Genomic DNA, 20,071 nt, shown 5'->3' on the forward strand with positions numbered 1-20,071 from the left:
GGATATATGAAAGGAAGAGAATATATAGGATAGTTGAAAGAAAGGAAAGACAATTGGACAGGGGACGAAAGGCACACCAGTGCAGTTATGTACGCCCCTTACTGGCCTCTTAGGAACCTGGAGAGGTCAATCGTGGAGAGTCTAAGGGAGAAATGTTGGGGGTTAGGGGTTGACACAATTGAGTCCGGTAATGAGTTCCACGCTTCGATAACTCGGTTGTTGAAATCATATTTTTTACAGTCAAGTTTGGAGCGGTTCGTATTAAGTTTGAATCTGTTGTGTGCTCTTGTGTTATTGCGGTTGAAGCTGAAGAAGTCATTGACCGGTAGGACATTGTAGCATATGATCTTGTGGGCAATACTCAAATGTGGAACCCTATCAAAGGCTTTGCTGAAGTCCAGAAAATTAAAGTCCAGGTACTAATTGCGCCCATGCTTCTATCCCTCATATGATAATCAACCCATCAGGTGAATAATACTGAATAACGGACAGAGAAAACAAGAAGATCAGTTTATAACAATTGTACTTTCTGGCACAAAACGTCAGCCCACTTCATGAACCTGTCAAGCCTGTTGCATTCCAACACTTTACATAAATATGACACTAGTCGAGTTGTAGTGACAGATGAAACTCCACATGAGGTCTCCATGGGAAAATTGGTGAGAAAACCTCCCGATAGTATCTTTATACAGATGAACTTCTTTTTTTTTGCAGAGAAAGAGATCAAAAGTAGGCATATGCGGCATGTAAAAAAAAAATAAATACAGAATCATTCCAGCAAGTTTACTCACTTTTATCATCATACCTATGGTCTTTATCCTCTTCTTTGTAGTTTGCGTAGAATTTATTTCTGAAAGGAAGTTCAAAATCCATGCATAGCCATAACAATGAAATACCAGCAGTTAAGCACAGGACCCTTCCAAACTTGGCAACTTTAAGACATTTGGACTTAAAATTCTGGGAGTTGAAGTCCACAAGTCTTAAAGTTGCCAAGTTTGAAGGCCTCTGAGTTAAGGGATACAGTGATCCTTCGTTTTTCGCGGGGATGCATTCCAAGACCACCCGTGAAAAACGAATTTCCGTGAAGTAGGGGAAATATATTTTTTAATGTATTTAACGAGTATTTGGACTTTTAAAACCCACCCTTTGCATTAAACAGACATTCTATAATGTTTCTCAGCTGGAACTACATGTGATATCCTACTAGTTTCTTTAATAGAGTACAGTAGTACTGTAGAAGAATTTTATGAATTTTAATGGATTTAAAATTTTCAATGGATTTAGAAACATAGAAACATAGAAGACTGACGGCAGAAAAAGACCTCATGGTCCATCTAGTCTGCCCTTATACTATTTCCTGTATTTTATCTTACAATGGATATATGTTTATCCCAGGCATGTTTCAATTCAGTTACTGTGGATTTACCAACCACGTCTGCTGGAAGTTTGTTCCAAGGATCTACTACTCTTTCAGTAAAATAATATTTTCTCATGTTGCTTTTGATCTTTCCCCCAACTAACTTCAGATTGTGTCCCCTTGTTCTTGTGTTCACTTTCCTATTAAAAACACTTCCCTCCTGAACCTTATTTAACTCTTTAACATATTTAAATGTTTTGATCATGTCCCCCCTTTTCCTTCTGTCCTCCAGACTATACAGATTGAGTTCATGAAGTCTTTCCTGATACGTTTTATGCTTAAGACCTTCCACCATTCTTGTAGCCCGTCTTTGGACCTCTTCAATTTTGTCAATATCTTTTTGTAGGTGAGGTCTGCAGAACTGAACACAGTACTCCAAATGTGGTCTCACCAGCGCTCTATATAAGGGGATCACAATCTCCCTCTTCCTGCTTGCTATACCTTTAGCTATGCTGATAGATTTAATGGATTTAAGCCCCCTTTGTAAACCTGTGAAGTAGCGAATCCGCAAAAGATGAACCGCGAAGTAGCAAGGGATTACTGTAGCGGAAGGTACTGTAGATAGTTATTCACAGACAAAAGACGACATTAATCTAAGCTTAGAGAATGTGTATACAGTGGTACTTCGGTCCTTGTTGGTAATTCGTTTTGGAAGACATGCTAAATACTAAAACCGATGAGGACTGAGAAAAATCACATAATTTTGTTTGTTTGTAAAATGTATATGCCGCCCAACTCCAACTGGACTCTGAGTGGCTTGCAATAATAACAATAGTTAAAAGGCTTTCTTTCCCTTATCTTTCCCTTTCTACTATATCTTTTCTATCCTCTCCCTTTCCACCTTCTTTCCTTTCTTCTATTTCTGTCATAATACAACATATATGATTAATATGTTATGTATTATATTAATATTTATCTCGGTTTCATTTTTAACACATATATTTAATAAAGATATTTTTAAAACAACAATAGTTAAAAGGCAAGGTAAAAATACAGCTTACAATAGTAAGGACAGTTAATAAGCAATATGTATGATTGTTGTTTGAGTGGGTATGATTGATTTTTAATATCATTGGGATTTTAGACTAGTTTACTTAGTTTTAATTAATTGGACTCAAGCTACTGTATTTTATTGTTTCTTTTTATATGTTGAAAGTTTCCCGAGTCATTTATAAGCATTTTGAAGCAGTCAAGTGCCAAGGTACCATTGTACAGGTAGTCCTCGATTAATGACCATCATTGAGCCCAGAACATCCTGAAGGAAGCCATAGCATACCACTTCCGTACATTGTCAGCATCCCAATTAACATCCAAGTTTACATCCCAATTAACATACAAAAACTTCAGAAGAGAAGGATTTAGGAGTAGTGATTTCTGACAGTCTCAAAATGGGTGAACAGTGCAGTCAAGCAGTAAGGAAAGCAAGTAGGATGCTTGGCTGCATAGCTAGATGTATAACAAGCAGGAAGAGGGAGATTATGATCCCGCTATATAGAGCGCTGGTGAGACCACATTTGGAATACTGCGTTCAGTTCTGGAGACCTCACCTACAAAAAGATATTGACAAAATTGAACGGGTCCAAAGACGGACTACAAGAATGGTGGAAGGTCTTAAGCATAAAACGTATCAAGAAAGACTTCATGAACTCAATCTGTATAGTCTGGAGGACAGAAGGAAAAGGGGGGACATGATCGAAATATTTAAATATGTTAAAGGGTTAAATAAGGTTCAGGAGGGAAGTGTTTTTAATAGGAAAGTGAAAACAAGAACAAGGGGACACAATCTGAAGTTAGTTGGAGGAAAGATCAAAAGCAACATGAGAAAATATTATTTTACCGAAAGAGTAGTAGATCCTTGGAACAAACTTCCAGCAGACATGGTTGGTAAATCCACAGTCACTGAATTTAAACATGCCTGGGATAAACATATATCCATTGTAAGATAAAATACAGGAAATAGTATAAGGGCAGACTAGATGGACCATGAGGTCTTTTTCTGCCGTCAATCTTCTATGTTTCTATGTTTCACAAGAAGTCATGCTAAACTTCTGGAGACTTTTACCTTTTTGGACAAGACAGGGAGAAAACACAAGATCAGAAGGAATCCAAGTGGATTTGGAAAAGGAATCTCTCTGTCCTCTGAACATTGTCCAAGTTCTTTGATTTCTTTCTTTCTTTCTTTCTTTCTTTCTTTCTTTCTGTCTTTCTTTCTTTCTGTCTTTCTTTCTTTCTTTCTTTCTTTCTTTCTTAAAAAAAGCTCCTTTCTTTGACACATGGGTAGCATTCTCTCCCTGTCTTTCTTCTTTTATATATACTCATATATATATATATATATATATTTTCAGGACTGCGTGTTATCTTTTTGGGTCTGCGTTCTTTTCTTCTCTTTTGCACACCCGCAGCAGGACGAGGGATCTGTGGCTAATTTGTTTTGATGTCAACCGTGCTTTGGTCTGCCTTCTGTTTGAAATGAATTCCTTTTGTAGGGGGTGAGGTCGAGGTGGTGGGATGCTTCCAGCACAGGTAGCATCCACAGCAGAAAGAGGTGACCGACTTTGATCAGCAGGCTTTCTGTTTTTTTCATGTCGGATCATTTGAAATGCAGCGATGTTCGGTGGTGGTGGGTAACTTCACGAGTTCTTCTCTGGTTTCCTCCCAGGGTGTTTGCAGTAGTTAGGGGACATTTGGTTCTCCTTCCCTTTCTCTGTCTCTTAGCCTTTTTTTTCCTGAATAACTCTGAATTGGAGGGGAAAGGATTCACAATTAACAACAACAGAGTTGGAAGGGACTTTGGGGGTCTTCTAGTCCAACCCCCTGCTTAGGCAGGAAACCCTACACTACTTCAGACAAATGGTTATCCAACATCTTCTTCAAAACGTCGGGTGTTGGAGCATTCACAACTTCTGGAGGCAACTTCTTAATGGTTCTAATTGTCAAGAAATTTCTCCTTAGTTCTAAATTATTTCTCTCCTTGTCTGAAATGGCATGGCACAATGATGGTGAATTTTTTTTGGTTCGCGTGCCAAAAGCTGTGTGCGTGCAGGATTGGACAACAGGCAAGACGAGGTGGAACGCAGTTCCACCGACGGAAATGAAGATCTGTGCGCAGCTCCAGCTGATTGGCGGCTGTCACTTCCTGGATTACTGGTCTCAGCTCGGCTCGCCTTTTTTCCCCTGCTGCTGCTTTGTCTGCGCTCCTTGCTATACGGATTGAGTTCATGAAGTCTTTCCTGATAAGTTTTTTGCTTAAGACCTTCCACCATTCTTGTAGCCCGTCTTTGGACCCGTTCAATTTTGTCAATATCTTTTTGTAGGTGAGGTCTCCAGAACTGAACACAGTATTCCAAATGTGGTCTCACCAGCGCTCTATATAGCGGGATCACAATCTCCCTCTTATTTATTTATTATTTATTACTTAGATTTGTATGCCGCCCCTCTCCGAAGACTCGGGGCGGCTCGTTCTCATAATCTCCCTCTTCCTGCTTTCTTGCTTTCTTTCTTTCTTTCTTTCTTTCTTTCTTTCTTTCTTTCTTATTTATTTATTTATTTATTTATAAATTTATTTATTTATAAATTTATTTGTTTATAAATTTATTTGTTTGTTTATTTATTTATTCATTCATTTGATTTTTATGCTGCCCTTCTCCTTAGACTCAGGGCAGCTTACAACATGTTAGCAACAGCACTTTTTAACAGAGCCAGCATATTGCCCCCACAATCCGGGTCCTCATTTTACCCACCTCGGAAGGATAGAAGGCTGAGTCAACCTTGAGCCGGTGATGAGATTTGAACCGCTGACCTACAGATCAGCTTCAGTGGCCTGCTGCGCCACCCTGGCTCTCGCATGTCCTCTGACATGGCTCTGCCGCGTGCCACCTGTCGCACGCGTGCCATAGGTTCACCATCACGGGCATAGGATCTCCTGCTTCAGCAGGGGGTTGGAGTAGACGACCTCCAAGGTCCCTTCCAGCTCTATTCCGATTGATCGGTACCGTTGTGCGGAGGAAAACAAGCCTGAAATGGTGGCAGTCCAAAGAAATTTCACTCGGGGGCCGTTTCTCTTTTTTATTGTACTGAGGAGGTAAACACCAAGGAATTGCTGTGCCAAACGCGTTGGAAAAGCGAGCTGACGACTCACTATCTCAGCAAAACAGCGTTTTGGAAGAGAGGAGCCCAAACGCTAACGCTTCCTAGGCAGAAACGAGGCTCATTGTAACCAGACACCATATTTTTTACTGAGGCACCAGGACATCATAGCGATGAAACAAAAGACGAGATCAGGGGTTGGTGATCTAAAAGAGAAAATGTAGCATTTGTTGTTTGTACGATGGCCAGCTGCAGGCTGTAAAATGTGTGTTGGACGATGAACTGCGGAAAAACAGAATGATTAAGTCATATTTCTAGAGGTGGTGAAACAGCCAACAATTCGGTAATTGATGTCCCCAGTCTCTAGTATGACTCAAAGCAAAGTTGCAGAATGCTATGGAAAAGTGTCCTGCCCTCCACTCCTCCTCTCGTAACAGAATATCCTACGCAACTAGACTTACAATCCTAGGTTTAGATAGCTTAGAATTCCTGTCAACAACTACTTCAGCTTCAACCACAACAACACACGAGCACACAACAGATACAAACTTAAAGTAAACTGCTCTAAACTCGACTGCAGGAAATGCAACTTGAGTAACCGAGTAGTTGATGCATGGGACTCACTGCCTGACTCTGTAGTGTCATCACCTAACCCCCAAAACTGTTCCCTTAGGCTATCCACTCTTGACCTCTCCTGATTCCTAAGAGGTCAGTAAGGGGCGTGCATAAGTACACCAGTGTGCCTCCGGAAAATAAAACACCTTTGGGGCAACCATGACCTAGATGTCTGAGAATCTCTACAGACTTTTAAAACAAAAGAAAAACTTCAGGCTTTGGGGGGTTTTTTCCCCTAAGATTTGAGGGGGGGGAAAGACTTTTGGCTTAAGAGGAGAGGAGAAATGATAACTAAGAAACTAAGCTCGTGGAGTGTTGTAGATACATGGACAAATATTGGTACCAAATTTTGGTATCATTGCATCGATGATACTCTCCAAGCATCTAATTGTCTGGTGTCCCCTTTTGCCGTCCATCTTTCCCACCATCAGGGTCTTTTCTTTATTTGTTTATTTGTTTGTTTGTTTTGTCCAATACACAATAATACACCATGAGGATATAATCAGGTAGAATGTATTAAAGGGGGAATAGAGGAGAAAATAAAGGAGTGAAATATAACTATGAGAGAATAGCAGAAAAAATAGAAGAGAAGATATAGGAGATATAGGAGAGACAATAGGACAGGGGACGGAAGGCACCCTAGTGAACTTATGTACGCCCCTTACTGACCTCTTAGGAGCTTGGTGAGGTCAACCGTGGATAGTCTAAGGGTAAAGTGTTGGGGGTTAGGGGATGATCCTACAGAGTCCGGTAGTGAATTCCACGCTTCGACAACTCGATTACTAAAGTCGTATTTTTTACAGTCAAGTTTGGAGCAGTTAATATTGTATCTGTTGTGGGCTCTTGTGTTGTTGTGGTTGAAACTGAAGTAGTCTTTGACAGGCAGGACGTTGCAGCATATGATCTTGTGGGCAATACTTAGATCAGTGTTTCCCAACCTTGGCAACTTGAAGCAATCTGGACTTCAACTCCCAGAATTCCCCAGCCAGCATTCGCTGGCTGGGGAATTCTGGGAGTTGAAGTCCAAATAGCTTCAAGTTGCCAAGGTTGGGAAACACTGACTTAGATCATGTTTGAGGCGTCTTAGTTCTAAGCTTTCTAGGCCCAGGATTGTAAGTCTAGTTTCGTAGGGTGTTCTGTTACGAGTAGAGGAGTGAAGGGCTCTTCTGGTGAAGTCCTCTCTTCTCACTCGGTGGCTGAAGTTTTTGAGTTTCAGCTTCAGGGTCTCTTCTTCAAAGAACGTCTGGGGTTGGTTTCCTTGAGGATTGTCTGACTGGGCTTCCTGGCAGTCCTGAGGACTCCCAAGAGACTTCTCCAACATCACGATTTGAAAGCAATGTCTGGGGGAAGGAGGGTACTTCTCAAATCAGATTCTCCCTGATGTTAGTCCAACACTCTACATTGCGTTTCTCCTTCTATATCTTATTAATGTTAGTTGATTCTTAGATATTCTGAGTTTTTTTCCCATCCCTCTTTTTTGGGATATTTTACCAGTTGCATCAGTTGAAAAAAAAAAAAGACAGGAAGAGATATGAGCAGAGAGTCCTGAAGTGTTTATGATTCTTTTTCTCCAAATCTCTCTCGGTGTCTCTCTCTTCCCCCTTGCTTTCACTCCCTCTTTCTAGATTTCTCTCCCTCTCTCTTTTTCCCTTACCCCCTCTCTCTGTCTCTCCCACTCTCTCTCTTTCCCCTTCCCTCTCTCTCCGTCTTCTCTCTTTCTCCCCTTTTTCTCTCTCCCTCCCTCTCTTCCTTCGTCTCTTTCCCATTCCCACTCTCTCCCCTCTCTCCTTCTCTTTTTCTCTTTCTCTGTATCTCTTCCTCTCTCCCACTATCTCCCTCTCTCTCTTGCCCCCTCTCTCTCCCCCTCTCCACTACCTTTCTCTCTCTTCTTCTCTCTCCCCCTCTCTCTTTCCCCTTCCCTCTCTCTCCCTCTCTTTCCCTCTCTCTCTGACTCTCTCTTCTCCCTTTTCTCTCTCCCTCTCTCTCTTTCTCCTTCCCTCTCTCTCCCCTTTCCTTCTCTCTCTTTCCCTTTCTCTCTCTCTCTCCCTTCCCCACTCTCTCCCTCTCTCTCCAACTCTCTATCTTCCATACTTCCTTATTCTCTCTCTCTCTTTCTCCTTCCCTCTCTCTCCCCTCTCTCCTTCTCTCTCTAACTCTCTATCTTCCATACTTCCTTATTATCTCTCTCTCTTTCTCCTTCCCTCTCTCTCCCCTCTCTCCTTCTCTCTCTTTCCCTTTCTCTCTCACTCTCTCCCTTCCCCACTCTCTCCCTCTCTCTCTGACTCTCTCTTCCCCCTTTTTCTCTCTCCCTCTCTCTCTTTCTCTTTCCCTCTCTCTCCCCTCTCTCCTTCTCTCTCTTTCCCTTTCACTCTCTCTCCCTTCCCCACTCTCTCCCTCTCTCTCTGACTCTCTCTTCCCCCTTTTTCTCTCTCCCTCTCTCTCTTTCTCTTTCCCTCTCTCTCCCCTCTCTCCTTCTCTCTCTTTCCCTTTCACTCTCTCTCCCTTCCCCACTCTCTCCCTCTCTCTCTTTCCCCTTCTCTCTCTCTCCCCCCCCCCTCTCTGTCTCTCTGTCTCTCTCCCTCCCTTCTCTGTCTCCCCACCACACACACATCGTGGAGGAAAATTATCTAATTCCACCATCCGTCATATGAACATCCTTGCTTAATTTAATACAATTATTCCATCAAGGAGGATAATCTCTGCAACATAATTCATTTACACAACATATTTCACAACCGTCTCTACCTCGCCGCCTCTTATTACCGTGGCTGATCATTTCACGACTGGGATAAGAGCAAAGAAAAGGCGCGAACCATGCTTGGTTGGGGTGGGGGGTGTTCCTGCCTCTCTTCTTGCCCAATGTGGTTTTTGTGTTTGTGCGAAGGGGCCAAGGCACAATGGATGCCTCTGGAGGCAACGCCGGAAAAGCATTTACGTCGTGCCAGTTGCCGCCGGATGTCCATTATTGAAATATTTATTGGTCCAGCATTTGGGGGATAAAGCTAGTGAGTCGGCAGATAAGCCCAGGGACGGCTGGTATTCTTTAGCAGACAACAATGGCACAATTGTCACTGGCCCCAGATGTGGCAGCCAAGGCAACACTATTGTGCATTTATGAAGAAATGAAAGAGGAGAAAATTGGGAGGGGAGAGAGAGAGGAGGCCTGGAGTTTTGTTTCCAAAGTCAATGGGGGATATTATTATCCATTTTTCCGCCCACCGTTACTGCCACCCCGCTGTGCCTTCTCAGATCTCTCTGGCACTGGTGAGTGTTTCTCCCCGTCAAGGTCATCTAGCACAGTGTTTCCCAACCTTGGCCACTTGAAGATATTTGGACTTCAACTCCCAGAATTCCCGAGCCAGCGAAAGCTGGCTGGGGAATTCTGGGAGTTGAAGTCCAGATACCTTCAAGTCGCCAAGGTTGGGAAACACTGATCTAGCAGTCTTCAGAGAGAGGCGGAAGGCTTCCCAGAGGTCACAAAAAGCTACTTTGCTATACCAACCACAATTGGTTTTCAGCCAGGCCATTTCAAGGCAGCTCGTCCCAAAGGTGCTTTTTCAAGAGACCATTGGGCTTCCTTTGTTTTGTTTTTTTTCCTTGAAGGCATTTTGCTCCTCATCCAAGAAGCTGCTTCGGTTCTTCAAGAACTGAAGCCTCTTGAAAAAGCATCATTGGGACAACCATGACCTGGGTGATTGAGAATCTCCATAGACCTTTGGCCCAGCTCCTGGACCAATCCTGACCATGAAGAGCACCCTCAAATGTGGAGGCATCAGCATGTTTCACTTCTGATTGGCATTGGAGGCTCTTTTAAGAGGAGGAGGAAGGAGGAGAAGGAGGAGGAGGAGGAGAAGAAGAAGAAGAAGAAGAAGGCAAGAAAGAAAGAAGAGGAGGAGGAAGAGGAAGAAGAGAAAGAAGAAGAGGAGGAGGAGGAAGAAGATATGAAGAAGAAATATATGAAGAAGAAGAGGAGGAGGAGCAGGAGGAGCAGGAGCAGGAGGAGGAAGGAAGGAAGGAAGATGAAGGAGGAGGAGGAAAGGAAGGAAGGAACAAACAAACAAACAAAGGAAGGAACGAAGGGAGAGGAGTCTTATACTAGGAAGAGAAATTCTATAGCAATCCTTCTCCCTTCTTACGTAATCGAAGGGTAAAGATATTGCCTCCATCTCCCCTGATAGCATTCCACAGTCCGTTTTTCCTAGTGTTGTGGCGTGTTGACCGCTGGCCCTTCCTGCAGCTGCATCAGAAGAGGAGGTGGCGTGGGAGTCAGGATCAGCATCAAGGCAACTTGAGAGTTCCAATTTAATGAACAGATAAATGAATGAAGACATGTTTGTATAAAACAGTAGCTTCCTCTTCAGTGAAAAATATCTTCAGTCTTCTATTTACAGAAACCTTACGTCAGCTGTATTCAGCTTACTTACAAGTAGATATTCAACCAATCTAGCTGACAAGTAGATACAAAACCAATCCAGTTTTCTAATAGATGCTAAACCATAGGTGGGCAATTAATTTTGCCATGGGGCCGCATGAGAAATTGGGATGGTTTTAGAGGGCCGGACTAATATAATTAACTCAGTTCTACCCAATACTGTAAAGACCCAGACCCTGGCCTGACCTAAACACCCAGGTCCACTCTACAGACCCCTAATTGTTTGCTTTACGGCAACACGGTGCACCACAGTCACTGCGCTGGTGTGTTTGCGTGGTTTCTGTGCTCAGCCGCTCTCGGTAGGAGGTCGAGGTCCGCTCGAGTGCGAGGTTGAAAGAGCTCACCGTGTCTGCCGGGACTCCTCCGGTTCCTGCTTTCTAGGAAAGCCGGAACCGGAGGTGTCCCGGCAGACACGGTGAGCTCTTTCAACCTCGCATTGGAGCGGGCCCCAACCTCCACGGACCGGTCAGCGGGTGGGCCGGTCACAGATAGCAGGCGGGCCACCCCTTGGCCAGGTCTGTACTAAACCTATCCAGATTTCTTCGTATCACTGTCTCACTACCTGAACCCTCTGGAGGGCGGGGGGGGACATTTGTGTGTGTGTGTGTGTGTAGATGCATTGGGGGAGTAATGTTGGTAATGACCTTTAAATGACCTCCTTGCCTTTCGTAAACTCCTTAATGACCTTTAATGAACTTTGGGCCAGAATACATCCGGAACCGCCGGCTACCGCACGAATCCCAGCGGCCGATAAGGTCCCACAGAGTTGGCCTTCTCCGGGTCCCGTCGACCAAACAATGTCGTTTGGCGGGCCCCAGGGGAAGAGCCTTCTCTGTGGCGGCCCTGACCCTCTGGAATCAATTCCCCCCCAGAGATTGGAACGGCCCCCACCCTCCCTGTCTTTCGCAAAATACTGAAGACCCACTTTTGTCGCCAGGCATAGGGGAGTTAGGATATTCCTTTCCCTAGGCCATTACAAATTATGTATGGTATGTTTGTTTGTGTGTATGTTTGTTTTTTATAATAAGGGTTTTTAGTTGTTTTATTAAATTGGATTGTTACATGTTGTTTTTTATCATTGTTGTTAGCCGCCCCGAGTCTGCGGAGAGGGGCGGCATACAAATCCAATAAATAATAATGATAATAATAATAATAATAATAATAATAATAATAATAATAACAACAACAACAACAACAACAACAACAACAACAACAGCCTTTCCCACGGCCGAAAATCTGCTGAAACTGAATCATGGCAAAGTCTCAGATGCCCTCCAATATGGCTCCGTGTGTCAATCTCGGGACTAGAGTACTTTATATGAATGTGTGAACTGAATACTAGTGTGAATGGAACAAATCTCCCTAAAAATGAGTAAAAATTAGCAGGACTGCAAAAAATCAATGATTCTTGGCTTCAGAGCTTTAGAGGAATAATAGAAACACATTTCTCTCAAAGTTAATATCTGGGGAGGTTTCTTCGTGTATACTTTATGAAACAACCAGCTGTAATGAGGTGTGTTTGTATTTAACATTTATAAATCGTCCTTCTACTGATTCATGCCGTGGGCAAGATACAATGGATTTAAAACCAGGTAATAAAAATCCATTGAACACTCTCATATTTTGTGTGTGTACAGACACAGATTCACATGTGAACATTCGGCGTTCTTTTTTATAAAAGCCCTCGGCAGATTTATAAAGAGATTTTGAAGGAAGAGGTAGGTTTGCGTTCTGCTGTTTTCCCAAACTTAATAAAACTGGAGAGGATGAGCTTTGCTTCGCATAATGATTTGTTCTTGGACTGGCAACGGTTCAGGAGATGGTTATATAAGGTAGCAGTTGAAATCCACCGGGTTATCAATTAAAAAAACGCATCATTGCACAGATGGTTAAAAACAAACAAGGAGTTTCCACCTGGTGTAGGAGAGCAACTAAAGTTGGAGGGGGGGGGTTAAGTGCATCATCAGCTTAGAATTAATACGAATGGTCTAAATCAGTGTTTCTCAAATAGTGGAGCGGGCCGAGGGGTGGGCAGCAGGAAGGACGGGGTGGAACACAGTTCCACCGTTGGAAATTGGCGGCTGTCACTTCCTGGATTACTGGTCTTGGCTAGCCTCTCCTTTTTTTCCGACGGGACCCGGAGAAGGCCAATTCTGTGGGACCTAACCGGTCGCTGGGATTCAGGCGGCAGAAGGCGGTAAGTAATCTGGTCAGTTGCTAAATGAATGGTTTTAAGTCAAGGACTACTTCTTTCCTGGTGTAATTTATGATGACCTTAGGCCAGGGGTGGGCAAAGTTGGCTCTTCTATGACTTGTGCACCAGTTGCGGCCCTATTTGGACAGGGAGCCACTGCTCACAGTCGCTCATGCCCTCATCACCTCGAGGTTCGATTACTGCAATGCTCTCTACCTGGGGCTATCTCTGAAAAGTGTTCGGAAACTTCAGATCATGCAGAACGCGGCCGCGAGAGCCATCGTGGGGCTTCCTAGATTCGCCCACGTTTCTGCAACACTCTGTGGCCTGCATTGGCTGCCGATCAGTTTCCAGTCACAATTCAAAGTGTTGGTTATGACCTTTAAAGCCCGGCATGGCATTGGACCAGAGTACCTCCGGAACCGCCTGCTACCGCACGAATCCCAGCGACCGATATGGTCCCACAGAGGTGGCCTTCTCCGGGTTCCGTCGACCAAATAATGTCATTTGGTGGGCCTCAGGGGAAGAGCCTTCTCTGTGGCAGCCCCGGCCCTCTAGAATCAACTCTCCCCGGAGATTAGAACTGCCCCCACACTCCTTGTCTTTCGTAAATTACTCAAGACCCACCTATACCACCAGGCATGGGGGAGTTGAGACACCTTTCCCCCAGGCTTTTTTATATTTATGTTTGGGTATGTATATGTTGTTTGCTTTTTTAAATATGATAGGGTTTTATGTGCTTTTTAATATTAGATTTGTTTTCGCTGTAATATTGTTTTTATTATTGTTGTGAGCCGCACCGAGTCTTCGGAGAGGGGCAGCATACAAATCTAATAAATTGAATTGAATTGTGGACTTCAACTCCCAGAATACCTGAGCCAAATCATGCTAGCTCAGGAATTCTGGGAGTAGAAGTCCACAAGTCATAGAAGAGCCAACTTTGCCTACTTCTTCTCCCTTAGGCTGATCTAGAAGGCAGAGTTAAACATGTCATAGTTTGGAGTCCTTCTGGGCTACAAAAGACTCAAGTCCAGACCCCTTTGAATTCCATTGACCTTATCTAGTGCCAATTTAGCTTTGACCATTAGTATGTATAAATATCTTCTGTTGTGGTTAGCTCTGGCCCAGCTCCTGCCCCAAGGACTGTGGATGTGGGGGAGACATCCACATGCTGCAGGCCTGTTTTGCCCCCAGTGGAACCTGATGATGAAGGCTCCTCTGACCAAGAAGACATGAGTGACAGGGAGGAGGAGAGTGGGGCAGACAGCTCAGAAGGAGATCAATTATCTAGCTCCTCCTTGGATTCAGAACAAGAGTTAATGATACAGCCACGCATGCGGAGAGCGATGCATAGGCAGCAACAACTGAGAGATTATTATCGAAGAAAATGAGGCCACCTGTGGTTGGGTGGGGCTGTGGTCATTAGTGAGGCTGCTATAAAGAGCAGCCTGTGGGTTTGGCCATTGAGGAGGATTATCTGATCCTTATGTTTCGTGACTGCTTTACTGACTTGGACCTTTTGTGTGCTGATTTCCCCCCGCTTTGAAACTAAACCAGAGCAAAGTGTGTTTCACTTTGTGAAAGAAGAAGGACTGTGAATTGCCTCACAGCTGCAAGCTAAGTATCTCAGAACTGATAAGGGACTTGTACAAATTACCAGTTTGTTTGGAGACGAGTGCTCTTTGCTATCCCAAAAGAGGGCTTGGTTTAAGTGAATTTTCATTATAAAGAACATTGTTTTGAATTTTCAAACCTGTGTGTGTCTGAAGTTTGTATCTGTGCATTTTTGGGAGGATTCTACCAGAGAGCTCGACAGAACATCTTCCAAGCATGTTCATATGATTTATGCTTGTCTGTACTTAAGTTTCCCTTTGAAAAGAAATGTGCAGGAATCAACAGGTGATTAAAAAGCCACCTCGCCTGTATTATCATAGGCCAATGCAGTGTTACAAAAAAAAATATGTAATTGCACAGGATGAATCATTCCTTTCAGTGCTCAAAACCACTGGAGCTCCATTAGAGGACCATTAAGAGCTCATTGAAGGCAATAGGACTGCTTCATAATCACTCCCAAGGAATTCTGTTTCTGGAATGCCATTTTAGTGCTTGCAAGGCTGAAAGAAGAGAAAAAGATTTCCTGTTTCCCCTCCTTTATTATGCTGGCTATTATTATGAAGGCCCAGCTGTGTCTCAGGAAGGTTCTTTAATGTCATATTTAACTTTTAAAAAAATTCCTTCCTTTCTTTCGTGAGAGTTATAACACCGTTGATTCAGTATTAAAGTTGTGACAGTTACAAAAGGCTGAAGGGAATGTGGTATCTAAGAAGTAGGATAAAACTGACTGGCTCAAAAGCTGACTTGCTAGAAATAGAAACATAGAAGATTGGCGGCAGGAAAAGTGCTCCTGGTCCGTCTAGTCTGCCCTTATACTATTTCCTGAATTTTATCTTAGGATGTGTTGTGGTTCAGCCTGAGGCTGCTCAGGGACCGGCTGTGTCTCTGCTGCTCCATGCCCAGAGGAGGATGACAGCGAAGAGGAGGGGGCTGAACAGTCAGACGGGGGAGAGGAAAATCACGAATGGGATGAAGGAGAACAGCATGAGAGCCCCTGGGGGGGGGCTCTCCCAAGCCAGTAGCTTGGAATCATTAGGTGATGACGCACAAGCCGTCATTGACATGCGACAGAGACGTTCAGATCAGAGAAAGGAGCAATTAAAGAAGTATTATCAGCACTGAATTAGGAACAGCTGGGCTTGGGTGTGGTCCTCCTTAGCAGGGTTTAAAAGGCAGGCAAGCCCTTGAAGCCATGTGGAGTGTTATCAGTCCGGAGTTACAATGTCCTGCTTTGTTCTCGGCGTCTCTGTTCCTGGCTTGTGGCCCAGCAGCTTTGGAAGACCCGTGGGAGGTGTAGGTCTGCTATCTACAGCCTCGGCTTGGCAGCAAGAATTCTGTATGGCTGCATGAACTTTTGCCTTCGTGGATATCTCTGAAGTTACAGCATTTTCCTGTTTGTAAGGACATTTTCTGTTACCTGTGTTTTTCTTGAATTTTATAAAATTGCCTTTGCTTTTTACCAGTGTGTCTGGTTTCTCTTTTTGGGTTGGTATTGGCTTCTGGAGTGACCCAGACAGAACAGGATGGATCTATGTTTATCCCAGGCATGTTTAAATTCAGTCACTATGGATTTATCAACCACGTCTGCTGGAAGTTTGTTCCAAGGATCTACTACTCTTTCAGTAAAATAATATTTTCTCATGTTGCTTTTGATCTTTCCCCCAGCTACCTAAGAAACCGAGCCCTGAAAACTTTCCCAGGAAATTTGAGAGCGCCAGCTTCCTGCCATTCCCCCTTTAATCCTGGCCATCTCAGGCTTTTCTGGGCAGCCAGAGGAGCCTTTTGGTGGTGCTCAAGGAGGCTTTGGCAGTCCAGAGCGAACGAAGCATTTTCCTTTCTCTGGGCGCTTGGAGAGGGAATAAACCTCTGCCAGCACCCAGAGAAATGAAACGCTCCCTTCACTCTAGGCAGTTGACTCTCCTCCTCCTCCTCCTCTTCTTCCTCCTCCTCCCACCCAAATTCTGAGCTTTTATTTTTTTCCTAATGGTTTTGCATGCATTATTTGCTTTTACATTGATTCCTATGGGAAAAAAATACTTTTACTTACAAACTTTTCTACTTAAGAACCTGGTCACGGAACGAATTAAGTTCTTAAGTAGAGGTACCACTGTATTGTAAACCCATCCTAACAATGCAACGCAAATGTATTTTGCAGTAATTGTGTGCCCACCCTCTCTGTTGTTTGTGACGTACCTTCTTCACAGATGAGAATCGTTAAGCTTTTGATATATACAGCAGACCAAGCTGTAGAACACAGAAATTCAGCTAATGTAGGCAACATCAACCTTAATGCGCATTCAGAATCTTCTCACTCTAATAATCAAGATTGGTGCTGGCTTATATAATGCGCCTTTATTTTGACAAGCACACAGGCATTGCTTGGCTCAGAGGTTATATCGCCACAAATAAAATAAACAAAAGCTGAGACCTTGTAAAAGCATCGTGTAGACACTGCTTTATTTATGCCTTTATTGGTTAGTTTCCCAAACCGCCACCATCCAAAAAAGACTCTCGTAATTAATTGTAATCTCTCTCTCTCTGTAGCAAAGAGGGGTTAAGAGCAACAGTCGCCGATGCTTCCAAAGTGGTATCTCAACAATTCATCTTCTCTTTTCATAGAAATGTAGAAAAATGATGGCCTTGGCATCCATCAAGTCCATCCTTTGAATTTTTTTGTTGTTGTTTTTTAATTTACTGTATTTTTCAGAGTATAAGACACTTTGGAGTATAAGGCGCACCTTAGTTTTGGAGGAGGAAAATAAGAAAAAAAAATCTGCCTCTGCCTAGCATCGTCCATTGGTATTAATCTAGCTAGTGTCTTGTCAGAGTGTGAGAGACTTGAGGGCTGTTTGGAAACTGAAACAGTATTTGCTGTGTGAGTAACAAGGAGACAGCAGGGAGCCTGGGTGTGGCTTAGCTCTGCAGCTCTGTGCTAAGCTGTAAACTAGTCTGCTGCTCAAAACTGAAACTGAAACTATTCTCTCCTCTGTTTGCTTGTACTTGCTACCATGTTGGCAAACCTGCTTTTGGCGTTATATATTTACTTCGTGCGTTTTATATATATACAGTGGTGCCCCTACCTAAGAACACCTCTACTTACTTTTCTAGATAATACTCAGAAAGAGACTTTTGTTTGTTTGTTTGTTTGTTTGTTTTTGTCAAATAAGTATAGAATTTTATTTGTAATAACATAACATAAGTAGAAAGTAGTGATAGAAAGGATTTTTATTTATTTATTTTTCTATCTATCTATCTATCTATCTATCTATCTATCTATCTATCTATCTATCTATCTATCTGTTCTGTCTGGGTTCCCCCAGACGCCAACACCAACTAAAAAGAGTAGCCAGACACGCTGGTAAAAAGCAAAATCATTTTATATCTTTGAAAACAAACACAGATAACAAAAACTGTCCTTACAAACTGGAATGCTGTGAAACTGCACAGAAGAGTCACGACGGCCAGACAATACAACAGGCTTCTTGCTGGCACACACACCACTGTAGATAATAAAACCCACGCCTCCCCCAAGTTTTCAGCCTTCGAGGCCACAAGCCAGAATCTGAGACGCCAAGGATCGAAGCAAGGTCACAGGATTCCCAAAAGATAACTCTCCACAATACAGGAAGGGCGGGCCTGCCTTTTCAACCTTTCTGAGGAGAACCACACCCAAACCCAGCTGTTGCCTATTAGGGATGGAAATACCTGGCTAATTGTCCCCTTCTTTGTGCTGCCCTTCTCTGCCTCATATCTATGATGGCTTGTGCGTTCTCATCTAATGACTCCAGGCTACTCGCTGGGGAGAGCTCCCCCCCCGGGGGTCTCCGGCTGTTCTCCCTCCTCCTCGTCCAGACATTCCTCTTCCCCGTCTGCCTGGTCCTCCTCCTCCTCCTGTTCCTCGTCCTCCCACTCTGAGCATGGAGCCGGCAGAGTTCCAGCCATTCCCTGAGGAGCCTCAGACTGAATCACAACACTATCTATCTATCTATCTATCTATCTATCTATCTATCTATCTATCTATCTATCTATCTATCTATCTATCTATCTATCATTAGAGTTGAAAGGGATTTTACAGGTCATCAAGTTCAACCCCCTGCCTGAGCAGGAAATCCTACAGCACCCCAGCCAAATGGCAGTCCAATCTCCTCTTGAAAATGTCCAAAGTTGGGGATAAAAAGACAGTAGGACAGGGACGGTAGGCACTATAGTGCGCTTATGCACGCCCCTTACAGACCTCTTAGAAAAGGGGAGAGGTCAACTGTAGATAGTGTAAGGTTGAAGATTTGGGGGTTAGGGGAAGAAACCACAGAGTCAGGTAGTGAGTTCCAAGCGTTGACCAGTCGATTGCTGAAATTGTATTTTTTGCAGTCTAGTTTGGAGCAATTTACATTTAGTTTGTGTCTATTACATGCTCTTGTGTTGTTGTTGTTAAAGGTAAAGTAGTTGCTAATGGAGAGGACATTATGATGTATGATTTTATGAACAACAGTTAAATCATTTTGGAGGCGACATAGTTGTAAATTGTCTAAACGTAGTATTTGAAGTCTGGAGGAGTAAGGTAGTTTGTTATAAGAGGAGGAGTGAAGGACTCTTCTTGTGAAGTATTTATGGACTCTTTCAATTGTATTAATGTCTGATATGCCATGTGGGTTCCATACAGGAGAGCTGGATTCAAGAATTGGTCTGACAAATGTTTTGTATGCTCTGGTTAGCAAATCAATGTTTCTAGAGAAGAAGCTACGTAAGATTAGATTGACAACTCTTAATGCTTTTTTGACAATGTTTATGTTTATGTTTATTTAGATTTGTATGCCGCCCCTCTCCGCAGACTCGGGGCGGCTCACAACAAAGTGGAAACAACAGTATATAACAAATCTAAATTTCTACAATGCTGTTACAGTGGGCTCTAGCATCTAGGTCATTGGATATGAGGACTCCAAAGTCTTTGATAGAGTGAGGGTCATCATTTATAGCCATTTGCATGATCACAGACCCCTGAGTTAGCGGGATGCAAGAATCTCTTGAATACACAGAGTGGAATTACGTCTGACATCCAATTTGACCGGAGCTGCCATTAGTAGTGGCTGTGTATCAACAACCATACGGTGCAACTTAACAGTTTGGTCTTCTTATTTCCAATTTAGGACGATGTGGCCCAACCGTTGAATCTCTCAGCAAAGCCCAAGACCATCGACAGCAAATCTCCCTCGTCACCTACTTCTCCTCACATGCCATCATTGAGAATAAACAGCGGGTGCAGTTCACTGAAATCTTCGGTACCGGCAACGTTAGCTAGTCCATCAGCCCGAGTCAACACGATAGGTAAGAAGATCTATTTTGCTTGAAGTCAACCATTTATAGCCTCTTTAGTTGCTTTGCCTTCTCTCCCGGGATCACAAATATTTGAGATATTTTAATTATTAGATTTGCCATTGTATATTGTTTTTTATTATTGCTGTGAGCCGCCCCGAGTCTATGGAGAGGGGCGGCATACAAATCTAATAAATGAAATGAAATGAAATTGTGCATGCGCGTGTGCCCACACCCATAATTTGATGCTCGAAGAGGCTGAAAACAGCTTCCTCCACCTCCTGGAGGCCCTCTGGAGGCCAGAAACGGCCTGTTTCCCAACTTCGGGTGGGCCCAGTAAGCTCGTGTTTCACTCTCCCCAGGCTTCTGAGACAAGGGGGCACACTCTGAAGTTAGTTGGGGG

At 43.5% G+C, this 20,071-nt stretch overlaps 1 protein-coding gene across 7 annotated transcripts in view; it reads left to right on the forward strand.

Moving 5' to 3' along the window:
* The window catches only part of SOX5 (SRY-box transcription factor 5), a 623,231-nt gene that overhangs the window by 545,052 nt on the left and 58,108 nt on the right, over positions 1-20,071 (forward strand). For all 7 annotated transcript variants that reach the window (XM_070754344.1, XM_070754346.1, XM_070754345.1 and 4 more), the window contains one exon: positions 19,503-19,680. In XM_070754344.1, the coding sequence (XP_070610445.1) occupies positions 19,503-19,680 (178 nt within the window). The remainder of the gene's footprint in view (positions 1-19,502; positions 19,681-20,071) is intronic.

This window comes from Erythrolamprus reginae, chromosome 6, assembly GCF_031021105.1.
Source record: "Erythrolamprus reginae isolate rEryReg1 chromosome 6, rEryReg1.hap1, whole genome shotgun sequence".
Lineage (NCBI taxonomy): Eukaryota > Metazoa > Chordata > Lepidosauria > Squamata > Dipsadidae > Erythrolamprus > Erythrolamprus reginae.